At 45.8% G+C, this 15,049-nt stretch overlaps 1 protein-coding gene and 1 long non-coding RNA gene across 2 annotated transcripts in view; both read left to right on the forward strand.

Moving 5' to 3' along the window:
- The window catches only part of LOC126177127 (uncharacterized), a 561,360-nt gene extending 561,049 nt beyond the window's left edge, over nucleotides 1–311 (forward strand). Inside the window, exon 4 of the long non-coding RNA XR_007535753.1 lies at nucleotides 247–311. This is a non-coding gene — a long non-coding RNA (uncharacterized LOC126177127). The remainder of the gene's footprint in view (nucleotides 1–246) is intronic.
- Nucleotides 312–359: 48 nt separating this feature from the next.
- LOC126176618 (ataxin-1-like) overlaps nucleotides 360–15,049 on the forward strand; it is a 30,735-nt gene continuing 16,045 nt past the window's right edge. The window contains exons 1-5 of the mRNA XM_049923777.1: nucleotides 360–374; nucleotides 416–684; nucleotides 733–937; nucleotides 9,616–9,684; nucleotides 9,862–10,098. Of these exons, the coding sequence (XP_049779734.1) occupies nucleotides 360–374; nucleotides 416–684; nucleotides 733–937; nucleotides 9,616–9,684; nucleotides 9,862–10,098 (795 nt within the window). The remainder of the gene's footprint in view (nucleotides 375–415; nucleotides 685–732; nucleotides 938–9,615; nucleotides 9,685–9,861; nucleotides 10,099–15,049) is intronic.

Here is a 15,049-nt window from a genome sequence, read left to right on the forward strand (position 1 = left end):
AGAAAGGGGGAACGAAAAGCAGGTGCACAAAGAAAGGGGGAGGGGTAGGTGGACAGAAACAGGGGAGAGAAGGAGATTAGGACGTATATCAAATTCACATACATATTAGAGACTTGTGCTTTCTCTTTTTCTTCTTTTCTGTTTAAACAGACTGAGCCACAGCAAAGCATGGCCAGGTAACGCTCAGTAGACGACTTGTTAAAGCCGGAATGAGAGTGGTGGCAGTGACGTCATCTGTTTCGGCAGGTAGCGCCCGATGATCTCTGCGAGCCACCTGGTGGTGGACGGCGGCGCGCACGGGCTGGGCGGCGAGTTCGTACGCCCGCTGCCGCGGCCGGCGCCGCTGCTGGCGCGCTACAATGCGGGCTGCCACCGCGTGCTGGCGCCGCCCCCGCCGCCCACCTCCGGCGCGCAGCCGCACCCGCCGCCCACGTCGGCCGCCTCCGGCGCTCCGCCGCCCCCGCCGCCGCCGCGCTCCGTGAAGGTGTCCGCCAGCGCGGCCTCCGGCGTCGTCGTGTCCGAGGAGGAGTACGCGCGCGCCTTCGCCGCCCCCGCGCCCGCCGCCTACCACCACTACCCGTACGGCGCGCTCTACTCGGCGGGCCCCGCGGCGCACTACCTGCTGAGCCGGCACGCGCAGCCGCCGCCCAGCGCCGCCCCGCAGCTGGCGCAGCGCGACCGCGAGCGCGAGAGGGACGCCAGGGAGCGCGAGAGGGAGAGGGACAGGGACAGGGACAGGGAGAGGGACCGCGAGCAGCCGGTGGTGCTGGCGCAGTACCAGCCGCCCCCGCCGCCGCAGCCGGACGCCTACCACGTGCCGCCCACCTACCTTGCGTCCTACAGCCCGCCGGTCAAGCCCGGCCAGTCGCTACTGCTGCAGCCGCCCCACCACCAACAGAGGAGGCCCCCCTTCAAGGTACTGTCCGCGCAGCAGCTGGTAGGCGTTGTCAGATTATCTGCCAACTTAACAGTGAACAATTGACACGAATGGGGGAAAGAAATACAGTAGAACAAGAATGGGTAGCTTTGAGGGATGAAGTAGTGAAAGCAGCAGAGGATCAAGTAGGTAAAAAGACGAGGACTAGTAGAAATCCTTGCGTAACAGAAGAAATATTGAATTTAACTGATGAAAGAATACAAACGTCTCAAGAATTAGATCGACACGAAGTGCAAAATAGGGCGATGTACTTGAGGACAATATTATGGAAATGGAAGAGGATGTACATGAAGATGAAATGGGACATACGATACTACGTGAAGAGTTTGACAGAGCACTGAAAGACCTGAGTCGAAACAAGGCCCCGGTAGTAGACAACATTCCATTAGAACAGGGCTTAACAACTAGCTGGTTTTGAGCGCGAGTACTCGCGTCTGCTCAGGCACGTGCTCGCGAGCAGGTGCAAGGTCCCGGAGTAGGGAGGGAGGGGAAATGCGCGCGCACGTTTGAATAGGGCCGCAACGTGTCTATTGAATTCGCGCCGACTGTGTAACGTTTAAAATACGATGATCAGTTCTAACCAGTCACTTCGCTGGTTAAGAATCATGCCAAGTCGCCGTTGTCTAACCCCAACCATGCTTTCGCAGTTCAACCCCCATTGGGAGGAATTGTATCTGTTTACAGAAAAAGATGGTGTTGCAAAATGTTTAGTATGTCACAAAACGCGGAATTCTTTTAGGAAATTTAATTTTCAGTGACATTATATGTCGTACCACGCGAAAGACTACGGAAGTGGAAAATGTGATGGACCAGATCGTGCACAGAAAGTTATTAAACTTAAAAGGAAGCTATCCGAAAAAGATCTGGATGACGAAGAAAAATCAACTGAGGCAGCTCTCAGAGTGAGCTACAAAATTGCTTTGTTTTTAGCAAAATCCCTGCGCCCCTTCACTGATGGCTATTTAATAAAAGATGTTTGGTAGTTGCAGCGGAACATTTGTGTCCTTCTCAAGTTGAACAGTTTCGGATTCCATTATCTGATATGACCATTATGCGTCGCATACAGGACATGGCAGACGACGTCCAGAGCCAGCTTGCAAATATCTGTAAAGATTTTATGGCGTATTCTCTAGCTCTGGACGAAAGTGTTGATATCACTGGAACAGCGCAGCTTGCCATATTTATTAGAGGTGTTAATAGAGATCTTCAGGTGAGGGAGGAGCTCCTCGATGTAGTAACCATGAAGAACACTACAACCGGAGGTGATATTTTAAGTAGTGTTGAAGAAAGTGTTGAAAATATAGGATTGTCGTGGAATTCTTTAGTTTCAGTGTCTACAGACGGTGCACCAGCGATGACAGGGAAAAAATCAGGTTTAGTTGCGCTGTTGAAGGAGAAAATGCAAAAACTGACCGTGCCGAATGAAATAAGGGGCGCTCACTGTGTGATCCACCAGGAAAACTTATGTGCAAAGAGTATCACTCTAAAAAATGTGATGATTGTTGTTGTTCGTACAACCAATTATATAAGGACGCATGGGCTACAACACAGGCAATTTAAAAGCTTTCTTGAGGATGTAGAAAGCCAGTATGGTAGCCTGCCTTATTACAGCGAGGTCCGCTGGCTTAGTCGTGGCGAATTATTAAATCGATTTTTTTGCCTATTAGATGAGATAAATATGTTCATGGAAATAAATAACATGTGTGTTCCTGAATTGAAAGAGCCTTCATGGAAATGTGATCTCGCGTCCTTAGCAGATTTAACTAGCCATCTGAATGCTTAGAACATTTCACTACAAGGTAATGATCTGCTAATTACTCATTTCATAGATCGAATACGAGCTTTTAAAATGGAATTGACACTTTGGGTGAGTCAGCTGGAAACAGGAAATCTAGCTCATTTTCCTAAATTATCATGATGTTCACAAAGACTGTGAACGTTATTCACATAGTTTAGTTGCCCTTAAGGAAGAATTTGATCAACGGTTTCAAGATCTGACAACACTAGACAGTGATTTTGTACTGTTCTCCTCTCCATATTCATCGAATATTGAAGAGATGCGTCCTGAACTGCAACTAGAAATTATTGACCTGCAGTGTGACAGAGAATACAGAGACAAATTTCAGAACAAGAAAAACATTTTGGATTCTACAGACACTTCCCTCAGGATAGATTTCCTCGTTTGCACAAACTGGCGGCTACAATAATATCAATGTTCGGTTCCACGTATGTTTGTGAACAACTGTTCTCTGCAATGAAATGTAACAAGACGCGCCTGAGAAACGCATTGTCTCATCGAAATTTAAACTGCACGCTGCGCCTACAATGCTCAAGAACAATTACTCCGAGGCATACACTAAGCTAATAAAATTATGTGGCACGTGTACATTCTCCTTTATTTGTTCCATTTGTCGCAGTAATAATTCGAGAGTGATATCCCTGCAGGTGCCCGCGGATTTACATTGACTGGCGGCAGCTGTTGTGTGCCCCACGTGACTCTCCCCACTCTCCGGTCTGGTCCGGTAGTGGGGGTAGCGTGCTCGCGCTGCCCCGTGCTCGCGCCTGCTGCTCACAGCTTGCTCCGCGAGCACGTATATGTTGTGAAGCCCTGCATTAGAACTACTGACAGCCTTGGGAGAGCCAGGCCTAACAAAACTCTACCATCTAGTGATCAAGATGTACGAGACAAGCGAAATACCCTCAGACTTCAAGAAGAATATAATAATTCCAATCCCAAAGAAAGCAGGTATTAACAGATGTGAAAATTACCGAACTATCGGTTTAATAAGTCACAACTGCAAAATACTAACGCGAATTCTTTACAGACGAAAGGAAAAACTGGTAGAAGCCGATCTCGGGGAAGATCAGTTTCGATTCCATAGAAATGATGGAACACGTGAGGCAATACTGACCTTACGACTTATCTTAGAAGAAAGATTAAGGAAAGGCAAACCTACGTTTTTGGCATTTGTAGACTTAGAGAAAGCTTTTGACAATGTTGACTGGAATACTCTTTTTCAAATTCTGAAGGTGGCAGGGATAAAATACAGGGAGCGAAAGGCTATTTACAATTTGTACAGAAACCAGATGACAGTTATAAGAGACGGTTAGGTTAGGTTAGTGGTGTTTAACGTCCCGTCGACAACGAGGTCATCAGAGACGGAGCGCAAGCTCGGGTTAGGGAAGGATGGGGAAGGAAATCGGCCGTGCCCTTTCAAAGGAACCATCCCGGCATTTGCCTGAAACGATTTAGGGAAATCACGGAAAACCTAAATCAGGATGGCCGGAGACGGGATTGAACCGTCGTCCTCCCGAATGCGAGTCCAGTGTGCTAACCACTGCGCCACCTCGCTCGGTTATAAGAGACGAGGGACATGAAAGGGAAGCAGTGGTTGGGATGGGAGTGAGACAGGTTCAAATGGCTCTGAGCACTATGGGACTCAACATGTTAGGTCATAAGTCCCCTAGAACTTAGAACTACTTAAACCTAACTAACCTAAGGACATCACACACACCCATGCCCGAGGCAGGATTCGAACCTGCGACCGTAGCGGAGTGAGACAGGGTTGTAGCCTCTCCCCGATGCTATTCAATCTGTATATTGAGCAAGCAGTAAAGGAAACAAAAGAAAAATTTGGAGTAGGTATTAAAATCCAGGGAGAAGAAATAAAAACTTTGAGGTTCGCTGATGACATTGTAATTCTGTCAGAGACAGCAAAGGACTTGGAAGAGCAGTTGAACGGAATGGACAGTGTCTTGAAAGGAGGGTATAAGATGAACATCAACAAAAGCAAAACGAGGATAATGGAATGTAGTCGAATTAAGTTGGGTGATCCTGAGGGAATTAGATTAGGAAATGAGACACTTGAAGTAGTAAAGGAGTTTTGCTATTTGTGGAGCAAAATAACTGATGATGGTCGAAGTAGAGAGGATACAAAATGTAGACTGGCAATGGCAAGGAAAGCGTTTCTGAAGAAGAGAAGTTTGTTAACATAGAGTATAGACTAAAGCGCCAGGAATTATTTTCTGAGAGTATTTGTATGAAGTGTAGCCATGTATGGAAGTGAAACATGGACGATAAATTGTTTAGACAAGAAGAACTAATGAGGACGTGTTGAATAGGATTGGGGAGAAGAGATATTTGTGGCACAACTTGACTAGAAGAAGGGGAAACTATGTCGTTTGCCTTCCTGTTCGCTGCACAAGTTAATGTATGTCAGTGAAGCTGTGCAAGTGTTTTTTCGCTAACTTGTTAGTTAAAGTCACAATTCTATTTAAAGTATAGTCTGGGAAAGTTCTTACATTTCACACTAGATAACTTGAATGGGCTTGTTTCGTAATTATTCAGAAATGTTTAGAGCCACGTCACAGATGTTACTCCCTTACAGTCGCTGTGAGTCAACTCTCAAGAATGCTTACTACATCTCTGACTTTTCGTTCCGAATTATTGTTCCGAGAAAAACATTCCTTTTTTTAAACGGTCTTTATCGTTTGCTTTAGCTCTTTAGCTTGGGATGGTATTCATTTTTTGCAAGTAAGCAAGTAAGCGCTTGGTTTGGCAGACGTGCTGTCTTCAAAGATTAAGTTTTCCAATTACTGAGACACGGTACTGAGACACGGTAACACCCAGGGGCCGTTCTACGAGTCTGTCGGGGGGGGGGGGGGTGTTGGGGAAATGGAATATCGCCTATCGCTTTACAAAAGAGAGTTGGGGTCCTCCACCGAAAAATTCGTAACATTTGGTGTTGCTTAAAGTAGTTTTTGGTAACTGTTTTGAAGTTCAGGGTAAAAACGTGTCTACAGAATGTGTGTGCCCGGGAAAATATTACGAGTTGACCCAGATGTCCGGCGATTTCGAAGTTTTTGTCTGGGGTCAGCAGTTTAAGTGTTGGTAGCCATATTTAGCTTTCTTGATTGTTGTAAGTGGCACTCGTGCATTAATATACATCCAGTGTATATTAATAAATAATAAGACGCTCTTTTTAAGTTAAATGGTTTAGATAGTAAGCTATTTGCCGCTCTTATTCTTTTGCAAAAATGTGTTTCAAATACATTGCAACCTGTATTGCTATGTAAATATAAAAATCTGTTGAAGTAATATTATCGCTGATTTCTGAAGTCATTTTATCCAGTGTAATACGACACTCTATTGGTGGTGCGGGCTATAGCCCTCATAGCCCCCCTCCCCCCCCTCCTTGCCACCGCCCCTGAAAACAACATGAAATACTTATGTGCAATATATTTCCACAAAATTCATTTCGCATGACAAAAATGGCTCACACGAGCACGTGTATTTGACAAGCAGCAGTACTAGTAATCGTACCAGTAACCATAATAGACAGTAGCCTAACAACAAAGTAATAACGTTAGTAACTAACAATACGCTAACTTAGTCTTATATAGTCGTCCAAAGAGTTTTATACTCCATATTCTGTTGCTTTTTTTTGGTAAATTAATTGCTCTATTCTTATTACTAAAATATTACTGAAGTCGTTCAAAAATTAAAAAAACACCAAGAAAATTTTTGTAAAAACTATACAGTAATCTGCAGTTACATAAGTGTGGTTATATGCACTTGTTTTCTTCAAAATCATCAGTCTTCTGTCTGGTTTGATGCTTCCTCTCCTCTGCCAACTTCATCACAGAGTAGCTAGCACTTACATCGTACGTCGTGCCTTATTTGTTGGATATAAGACGGCTGTTCGGAAAGTATGGTCCGACCGATCGCGAAATGAAAACCACAGTGAAAATCAAACATGTTTTATATGCAACACTTATTTCACCTTGCAGTTTCTTCTCTATATAGTCGCCCCTCCGACTCTGATATTTGCTATAGCGTTGTACCTACTTTGCAATACCCTCCTCACAGAAGCCAAGCGCCTGTGTTCTCTGCCACTTCTATGCGCTGTTTATGCCAAAATGTTGCCTTCGTAGTCAGCGGTTCATGTGAGCAGAGATGAACATCAGAGGGTGATCAAGCACTTCCCATCGAAAACAATTCAAGGACGTCCCAATTGGCGCTGCAGTGTGCGGCCGAGAATGTTCCTGAAGAAGGACACGCGTGACTGGTACGTCATGTGAGGCTGCATGAAATTAGGTTGAACCTCGCAGCAGGCGCCCATACTTTGCGGGAGACACTTGTTCTAGGCATCTTTACGTGCTCACTATGCGCAAAGTGCAGCAGACATACTGGAGACACTGCCCAACACGTCTGTGCAAAACTTCATCGGATTTTCACTGTCGTTTACATTTTACGACGTGTCAGGCCTTTCTCTCCGGATAGTCCATGTATTGGTTCAAATGGCTCTGAGCGCTACGGGACTTAACATCTGTGGTCATTAGTCCCCTAGAACTTAGAACTACTTAAACCTAACTAACCTAAGGACATCACACACATCCATGCCCGAGGCAGGATTCGAACCTGCGACCGTAGCAGCCACGCGGTTCCAGACTGAAGCGCCTAGATCCGCACGGCCACACCAAACTCTTGTCTTCCCCTTCAGTTTACACACTCTACAGCTTCTCTAGTACCACAGAAGTTATTCCCTGATGTCTTAACACATGTCCTACCGTCCTCTCCCTTCTTCTTGTGACCATTTCCCATATGTTCCTTTCTTTGCAGATTCTATGGCGTACCTCCTCATTTCTTAACTCTCTCAATCTGCAGATTTAAAACATGGGTGGCCGGCCAGAGTGGCCGAGCGGTTCTAGGCGCTTCAGTCTGGAACCGCGCGACCGCTACGGTCGCAGGTTCAAATCTTGCCTCGGGCATGGGTGTGTGTGATGTCCTTAGTTTAGTTAGGTTCTAAGTTCTAGAGGACTGATGACCTCAGAAGTTAAGTCCCATAGTGCTCAGAGCCATTTGAACCATTTTTGTAAAACATGGGAGCAGATTTTTGGGTTTTTAAACTCCGCCTTCTACAAAACGCAATCAATTTCTTCTTCGTTTTACCCAAACATGTTGGCCGGGAGCTCATGGTCTAGTGGCTGTCGTTGCTGTCCCTGGATCACGGTGTCCCGGGTTCGATTCCCGGGCAGGTTGGGGATTTTCTCTGGGCGGGGCCTGGGTGTTTGTGTTGTCCTCATCATTTCACCATCATTATTCATGACAGTGGCTAGACTGGATTGTGTGAAAAAATTTGTACGGGCGCTGATGACCGCGCAGTTGGGCGCCCAACAAACCCAACATCAGCAAACATGAAACTTCCTGGCAGATAAAACTGTCTGCCGGACCGAGACTCGGAGCTGTGATGAGGGGGCGTTTGTCGTGCTTGGGTAGCTCCGTTGGTAGAGCACTTGCCCGCGAAAGGCAAAGGTCTCGAGTTCGAGTCTCGGTCCGGCATACAGTTTTAATCTGCCAGGAAGTTTAATATCAGCGCACACTCCGCTGCAGAGTGAAAATCTCATTCTATCAGCAAACATGTTTCGACAATTAGTGCTCTCTTCTGAGGGTATTGATTTATTTTTGTCAAATATGATGCGATATCCATGGTCGCTTTCGTTTCTTTTGTCTGAAAACTATAAGATGAGCTTTGTATTTATTTTGTTTCGATTGCTCACCTGAAACTAAATTACTTGTGAAAATCGATTTCTAGAGGTCGCCTTGTTTTTATGCGTTTTATCGATTGACAGCATGTCATCGGCAAAGCAGCAGTTAAGAATTTGCCTATTTGCTTATTTTTGTGATTGGTCGTTGTGTATGTGTTGTGTACATTTTTCCGCGTAGTCAGCGCGTAGACAACTTTCCCAATAGAGCGCGCCCCGCTAAGCACAACAGCGCAGGCGCAGCGCTCGTCCGTCTCCGCACTACGAGATGGCGCTGTCTTAGAGACGGGCCAAATTCTGCTTCCGCCGATCCGCGTGTTAATATGTAACGCAGCCAATGAGATTGCTGCTACCGAAGAACGTTTTCTCCTCGCGGATCACACTCGCACTGTGATGCCTGAGCGTGCGAGGTATTATAACGAGTTTACAGACCTCCGATTCAGTCAGTCTGCATTAGTCTATAGTCAAGTTTCATTCTGCGTCTAATAAGATTATCATATTCCTGTACATAGCCATGAAGAGAAATGTATAGACACTTTGTCAAGTATCAGAGATATGTGAGAATAATATTAACGCACCAAGACCAAAGGAACTTATGATTGTCAATTGTAAACAGTATCGAGAATCAAGTAATTTCTGTGCCCTTTATTATTTTAATAAACGTGTGTGAAAATTAATCAAGTTCTGTTTAAAGTTGGTCACCGTCAATCTGCTATTCTAAGTGTGCAAGTGGCATTTCTATTGTCTCACCTAACGACAGAAGATAAACACGCCACGGTAAGACCACGAGACATATTGCTGACACACGCCTACTTCGTTAGAGTGATGAGTCAAAACAATCTGATGGTGTGTGTACCGAAGGTCTTAGAGTACGCACATCGCAGTATGTCTTTTAATTACGTTTTTCGTCGAATTGTGCATCTCTGGTATATTTTCTTTTTCTGTTGTAATTACTTACTGTACGAGTTGTCCACGCGGTTTGTACTTGCCTCTCACTTGTATGAACACTGTCTCACTTCCTCCTCACTCACCACTCCCGTTTCACGGCCTTCGACCCTTACAACTCCAATCCGCTTGCCGTACAAGAGAGTATAACTGTGAGCAGCACGTAAGCGAGCGCCGGCGTTTGGCAGGTTCCTAGCGGCAAGGAGGGCTCGCTGAAGCACCGCATCCTGACGCGGCCCAGCCCGCCGTCGTCGACGGTGACGAGCGCCTCCGCCTCCGCGTCGGCCGCCTCGCCCCCGGCCCCCGCGCCGGCGCCCCCGCTGCCGCCCCCGCCGCCGGCGCACAAGCCGCAGCTGGCGCCCGCCCCCTCGGCGGCCGCCGCCGCCCCCGCGCCGCCGCGCTCGCCGGCCGGCGCCGCCCCCGCCGCCCCCCGGCCCGCGGCGTCGCCGCCGTCGGCGCGCTGCAACTTCACGCGCGGCTCGCTGATCCAGCTGGCGACGGGCGAGCTGCGGCGCGTCGAGGACATGCGCACCGAGGACTTCGTGGCGTGCGCCGACCGGCACGCCGAGCTGCGCCTCGACCCCAGCACCGTGGTGCGGATCGCAGACGCGCCGCCCGCCGCGCCGGGCCGCGCCACGCTCACCCTCAGCTACGGCGAGGTCCGCACGCAGGTGCGTCTCTCACCAGCAGCTGCACGGGGCGGAGGGGCGGTTAGTGTTTTCCCCGCGCCTTCGCTCGACACGTATTGCGCAGATCTTCTCGTCGCCCCTCTATGTGTCCACCTCCCTCTGTCTCTCTCAATCTTTCACCACTATCTGTCCATTTCGCTACTTTCTCTGTCTTTTCACCTCCTCCTCTTGCCTCTCCCTGTCTTCCTCTCTGCCCATCTCTTTCGCCCCCTCTCTCCAAACATACCTTCCTCCCCACTCTCCTTGTCCAAATCCTCCTTCCCCTCTCCTAGTCCATCTCTCCCTCCTCTCATCCGTTTCCAACCTGCAAACTGCTTCTCTAAGACTTACAACTGCGTCCTCCCCCCTCTCTGTCCAACACCCCCCCTCTCTGTATCTAGCTTCTCCCTCTACCTGCACATCCCCCCCCCCATCTCTCTGTCTGTCCCCTCTGTCAGTTGCCTTCAGCCTCACTCTCCATCACCTCCTCCCATTTCTTTGCACCTCATCCTCCGCTTTCTGCCACTATCGATCTCCTCTCACCCCCCTCTCTATCTGCTCAGCCCTGCCCATCCACACACTTGTTGCCGCAACAAGGCATGCAGATACTACCTGCAAAACACGCCTCCTCCCCTCCTCCTATCTCTCTGCCTCTTTACTCCCACCTCCCCTTCTTTATTTCTCTCACTCTCCCCTCTCTCTTCCCCCCCTCCCCTCATTTCTCCCTCTCTCTGTTCATTCCCTCGTAACACCCCCCCCCCCCCCCTCTTTCTGTACATTCCCTCCAATTTCTTCTTTCTGTCCATCCTCTCCTCTGTCCATCGCAACCCTCTCCCGGCTGTGGCCACCCACATTTTTAGACCCTGCAAAACAGATCAGTAAAGCAGCCGATACTACTCCCACAACATGCTTGTTTTGCAGGAAACTCTTATACTGCAGGGGCTGAAAAAAGACCCTTTTTTACCTGTATCTCCACTCCTGGAGCTAGGAGGTTACAAACCCCACTGTCCTGATACTGCTCTTTGTTTGCTAGATTTGGTGGAATCGATCCAGGGATTTTAGATGAGATGCCAGGAATACATACATACATACAGTCTGCATTACACACACACACACACATACACACACACACACACACACATACATACACACACACACACACACACACACATATATATATATATATATATATATATATATATATATATGTTGGTGATTTCCCTTTTCCGAAGATGAGCAGAGGGATTCGCGATCAATATTATGCACGCATCGATGGACTGGGCAGCACATTGTTGGCACAGGAATGCTACGTATGATACTTTACAAGCCCCTCTCATAAAATGCACATTTGTTCCTTTGTTCACCTACTAGCCATGTTGTTCTCTCGGTAGCGTTCACTGTACTGAATTTTTAGGGAATCAACGAGTAGACGACAATTTCGAGCAATTCATGGCCCGGGTCCCTTGCCATGTCTAAGGAAACAATTAGTCACTCCTGCAGGGAGAGCCCTTATAAATATGGGTCTATATGCCATCGAACAAGGTTCATAAAATGACTTTTATCTTAATAATATGAATATTTATATGTTAGGACAGAGAGAGAGAGATTGATTTTTGATTGAGATTTTTACTTTAAGTCGTAACTGGTACCTGAATTTTGGTTGCTGCCTCCTTGAGTGATCAGCTTCTGCACCAGTTGGTGACGTATTATAATTTGGAGGAAGTTATTGTTCTTTAAGGTTTAAAATACGACTCTCTCAGTTACTTGGCCGTATTGCGGACAGCTTTGAGCCCAAGTTTTCGTAGCTTTTCATACCTAAGGGACCACTATTGTAAGTAAATAACAGCAATCTGCTTTTCGTCAGAAACTACTCGTCCTGCTGCATCAAAATTGGTCAGTGGAGTTCAGCACCATACTATTGTACAAGAACATAATCCAATTACTGTAATTAATAAATTATGAGAGGTTGTTACTTATTGAATGAAAACTATAGAGAACGCATTTCTTTTCCTGTATTTTAGTGATCTTTGTACACTTACAATTATGTCGACTGATAGACGGCGACGACAATGAAGTTCACCTCCTTTTCCAAAAACAAGATACTTCTTTTCTTCACTTCCAGAAAATTTGTATACATACATGTTTGGCAACTCTTACACATACTGTACTCGGTTTTATCACTAAAATATCAATTTTCATTAAATATAACGATACGTTCTGAGCGACGGCCTAGCAACACGCCCTCTTTCCACAAGATACAGATTAACAGTACTCTTTTTTTAATAAATCAATTGTCCTTTTTTTTAGAGTCCATACTCAAAGATTCACAACTACTATCGTTGCGGGGATTGCGCGCTAAAGAGTTTCTTGCTGTCCAGCTGCGCTTCACTTCACTTCAAGTACTTTTTGAATCACATTTACATTTAAGGTATTTACATACATTACTGAGCTTCTCAGAATAAAATCTGGCACAAATTAGTTTAAAAAAGCAGTGAGGCACACATAACATTGCAGTTTCTACTAAATTAAAGATTTAGAAGACAAGCCAGCGAATAAAAACGTATTTGCAGAAAGGAGGACGGCACCCTGCATCCATTTAGCTGATAACTTGCGACTGCACTACACCGCAGTAAACAAGCGTTATGTACATATACGCAAAATGTTTTTAAAAAAATGACATATTCCGACAGGGCGGAGTATTGCTAAAACTTAGAAGAAAAATTCTGACATATGTCCCGAAAGCAATATTTGTTGAGATACGTGCCGCTCTACTTGTGACGGCCGTATGCTTTAGCAAAAAGATTAACAGGCGGTGTCTTTCAAGGATTTGTGATTGATGAATTAGCAACGCTATTGGAGAACGCCACTCTTGCCTGTGGTTGACACATGACGTGACTCCACGCTATTTTCTACGGATAGTGCGACAGTATATCACCGGAACGTTTCATGGGCGGTGTAATGGTCGAGGAGGTTTGGAAGCATAATCTCCCCATTCACCGGAACTGAATCAGTTGGATTTCTGGCTAAGGGGACATTTCAAGGCTTTGGTGTATGCCTGACTCATCGACAGTCAGCAGACGCTACAGGGATATGTGACAAACGCGTGTGACACAATCTAACAACCCTACCACAACAAAGGTCAAAAATTAATTATGATTGTAGTGTTGCTCACGCTGCTAAATATTGCATTTTCGAGCAACAACAAAGTTATATTATGTGGCAGGTGTCATTAGAGCACAGTTAATAAAGTCATTTCTTGAAATATTGGATAAACTAGGCACTCGTCTTTTCGTGTTTCCCACGCTGGTCTCGTTGTGAACTCATGGTTCAATCGTCGAAAATCTAGGTACTGATGATTCCAAGCTCGGTTGCAAAGGGCCTAGGTGTTATTCTGCGATATTCAAAAGTTTTATAGATGTGTTCCATAAAACATTCTTGAAGATTAAACTTTTGCAGGTTAGGACAATGGTGATGTAAAAAAGTAATCAGCACTCCGAATTTAATTTACACTTCTTTTTTATTACTTTTGTTGCAATACCACGTAACTCGTTCCAAAACATCACTTCACAATATAAAACATACTTGAAAATATCTTCCTCACTGTTAAAGTTCACCTTTCGTAAACTGACTACAATTTGCGTCTTTTTAACATGACGACCAAAGCTTGACTCTGTAATAACCGCTTACGCGCCCAAAAATCAGAGTTACAAGTCCGTCAATGATCATAGTGATAAAAGAAAGAATACACATAAGAATAATATCATTGCAATATATACATATCGATGTATCGAAGTACATCTACATTAATGAAATCAAATCTGGATGTTGTCACAGAAATGTGTTAACTATTTTACAGAAATACAGTAGAATATTGGTGGTATCGAGAGGTTGAGTGAAGTGCCGCAATGGTTACGTAATTCAAGTACCATTACAAGGTGTATTGAAAGAGTGCGCGAATCACTGCAAAGAAGGGCTGGAGGATGTCACAGAATGGATTGTAATCACATGGAGTGTGTGCTTCTACGTAACAGACAGATGGGAATGATAGGTCAGATTGGCCCAAATCTCAACAGGTAGGAACATTCACTTCTAGTTTTGACCGATACTACCTCCTGACGGAATATATTACAATTTTTTGAACACCCTGTAGGCCGTGTCTTTTACCTTACAATGTCAAACAGGGTTTAACGGCAAATGTGTCATTACCTGTCAGTTAATTATAACGAATTGTACAAAAAACGACGCGTTGTTGATAAATCTCGAAAGCGCCAGTGACTTGAAACGGCAGACTTCTTAACAAGAAAATGGCAATATTAAAGCCTATAACCACCGGTATATCGTTCCCCATCGTTTTATTATTACAAATCAAACCGAAAACAACTTCGTTTCGAAACACCCTCAATGTCCCATCGCTTTGAAACAGCACATATTCATAGCACATAAGTTAAAAAGTAAAAACTACCAAATACTGTGTGGCCGAGCGGTTCTAGGCGCTTCTGTCCGGAACCGCGCTGCTGCTACGGTCGCAGGTTCGAATCCTGCCTCGGGCATGGATGTGTGTGGTGTCCTTAGGTTAATTAGGTTTAATTAGTCTAGGGACTGATGACAGATGTTAAGTCCCATAGTGCTCAGAGCTATTTGAACTTTTTTTTTCTACGGCAGTGATGATAGGTAAATAAAAACGTGTAAACAAGCTCATAAACAGAGAGGAAATACACACCCGTTAAGCCCGTCTAAGATTCACTGCAGTCTTATTTGCCGGTTCCCTCCAGGGCTCACGTCGTCTGCTAACTGGCTGCTCTGCAGGGAGCTGTGTGTTTCTCACGACAGGCCCGGTGCTGTTTTTCTTGAGAGGCCTAGTCGCGTTCTCTACAAGCTACCAATGCTGGCCAATAGGGAGTCCTGTTTGCGACTGACGTCACACCCTACAGGGCGGGAAAGAATTTGGTTCTCA

This window comes from Schistocerca cancellata, chromosome 3 (assembly GCF_023864275.1).
Source record: "Schistocerca cancellata isolate TAMUIC-IGC-003103 chromosome 3, iqSchCanc2.1, whole genome shotgun sequence".
NCBI lineage: Eukaryota > Metazoa > Arthropoda > Insecta > Orthoptera > Acrididae > Schistocerca > Schistocerca cancellata.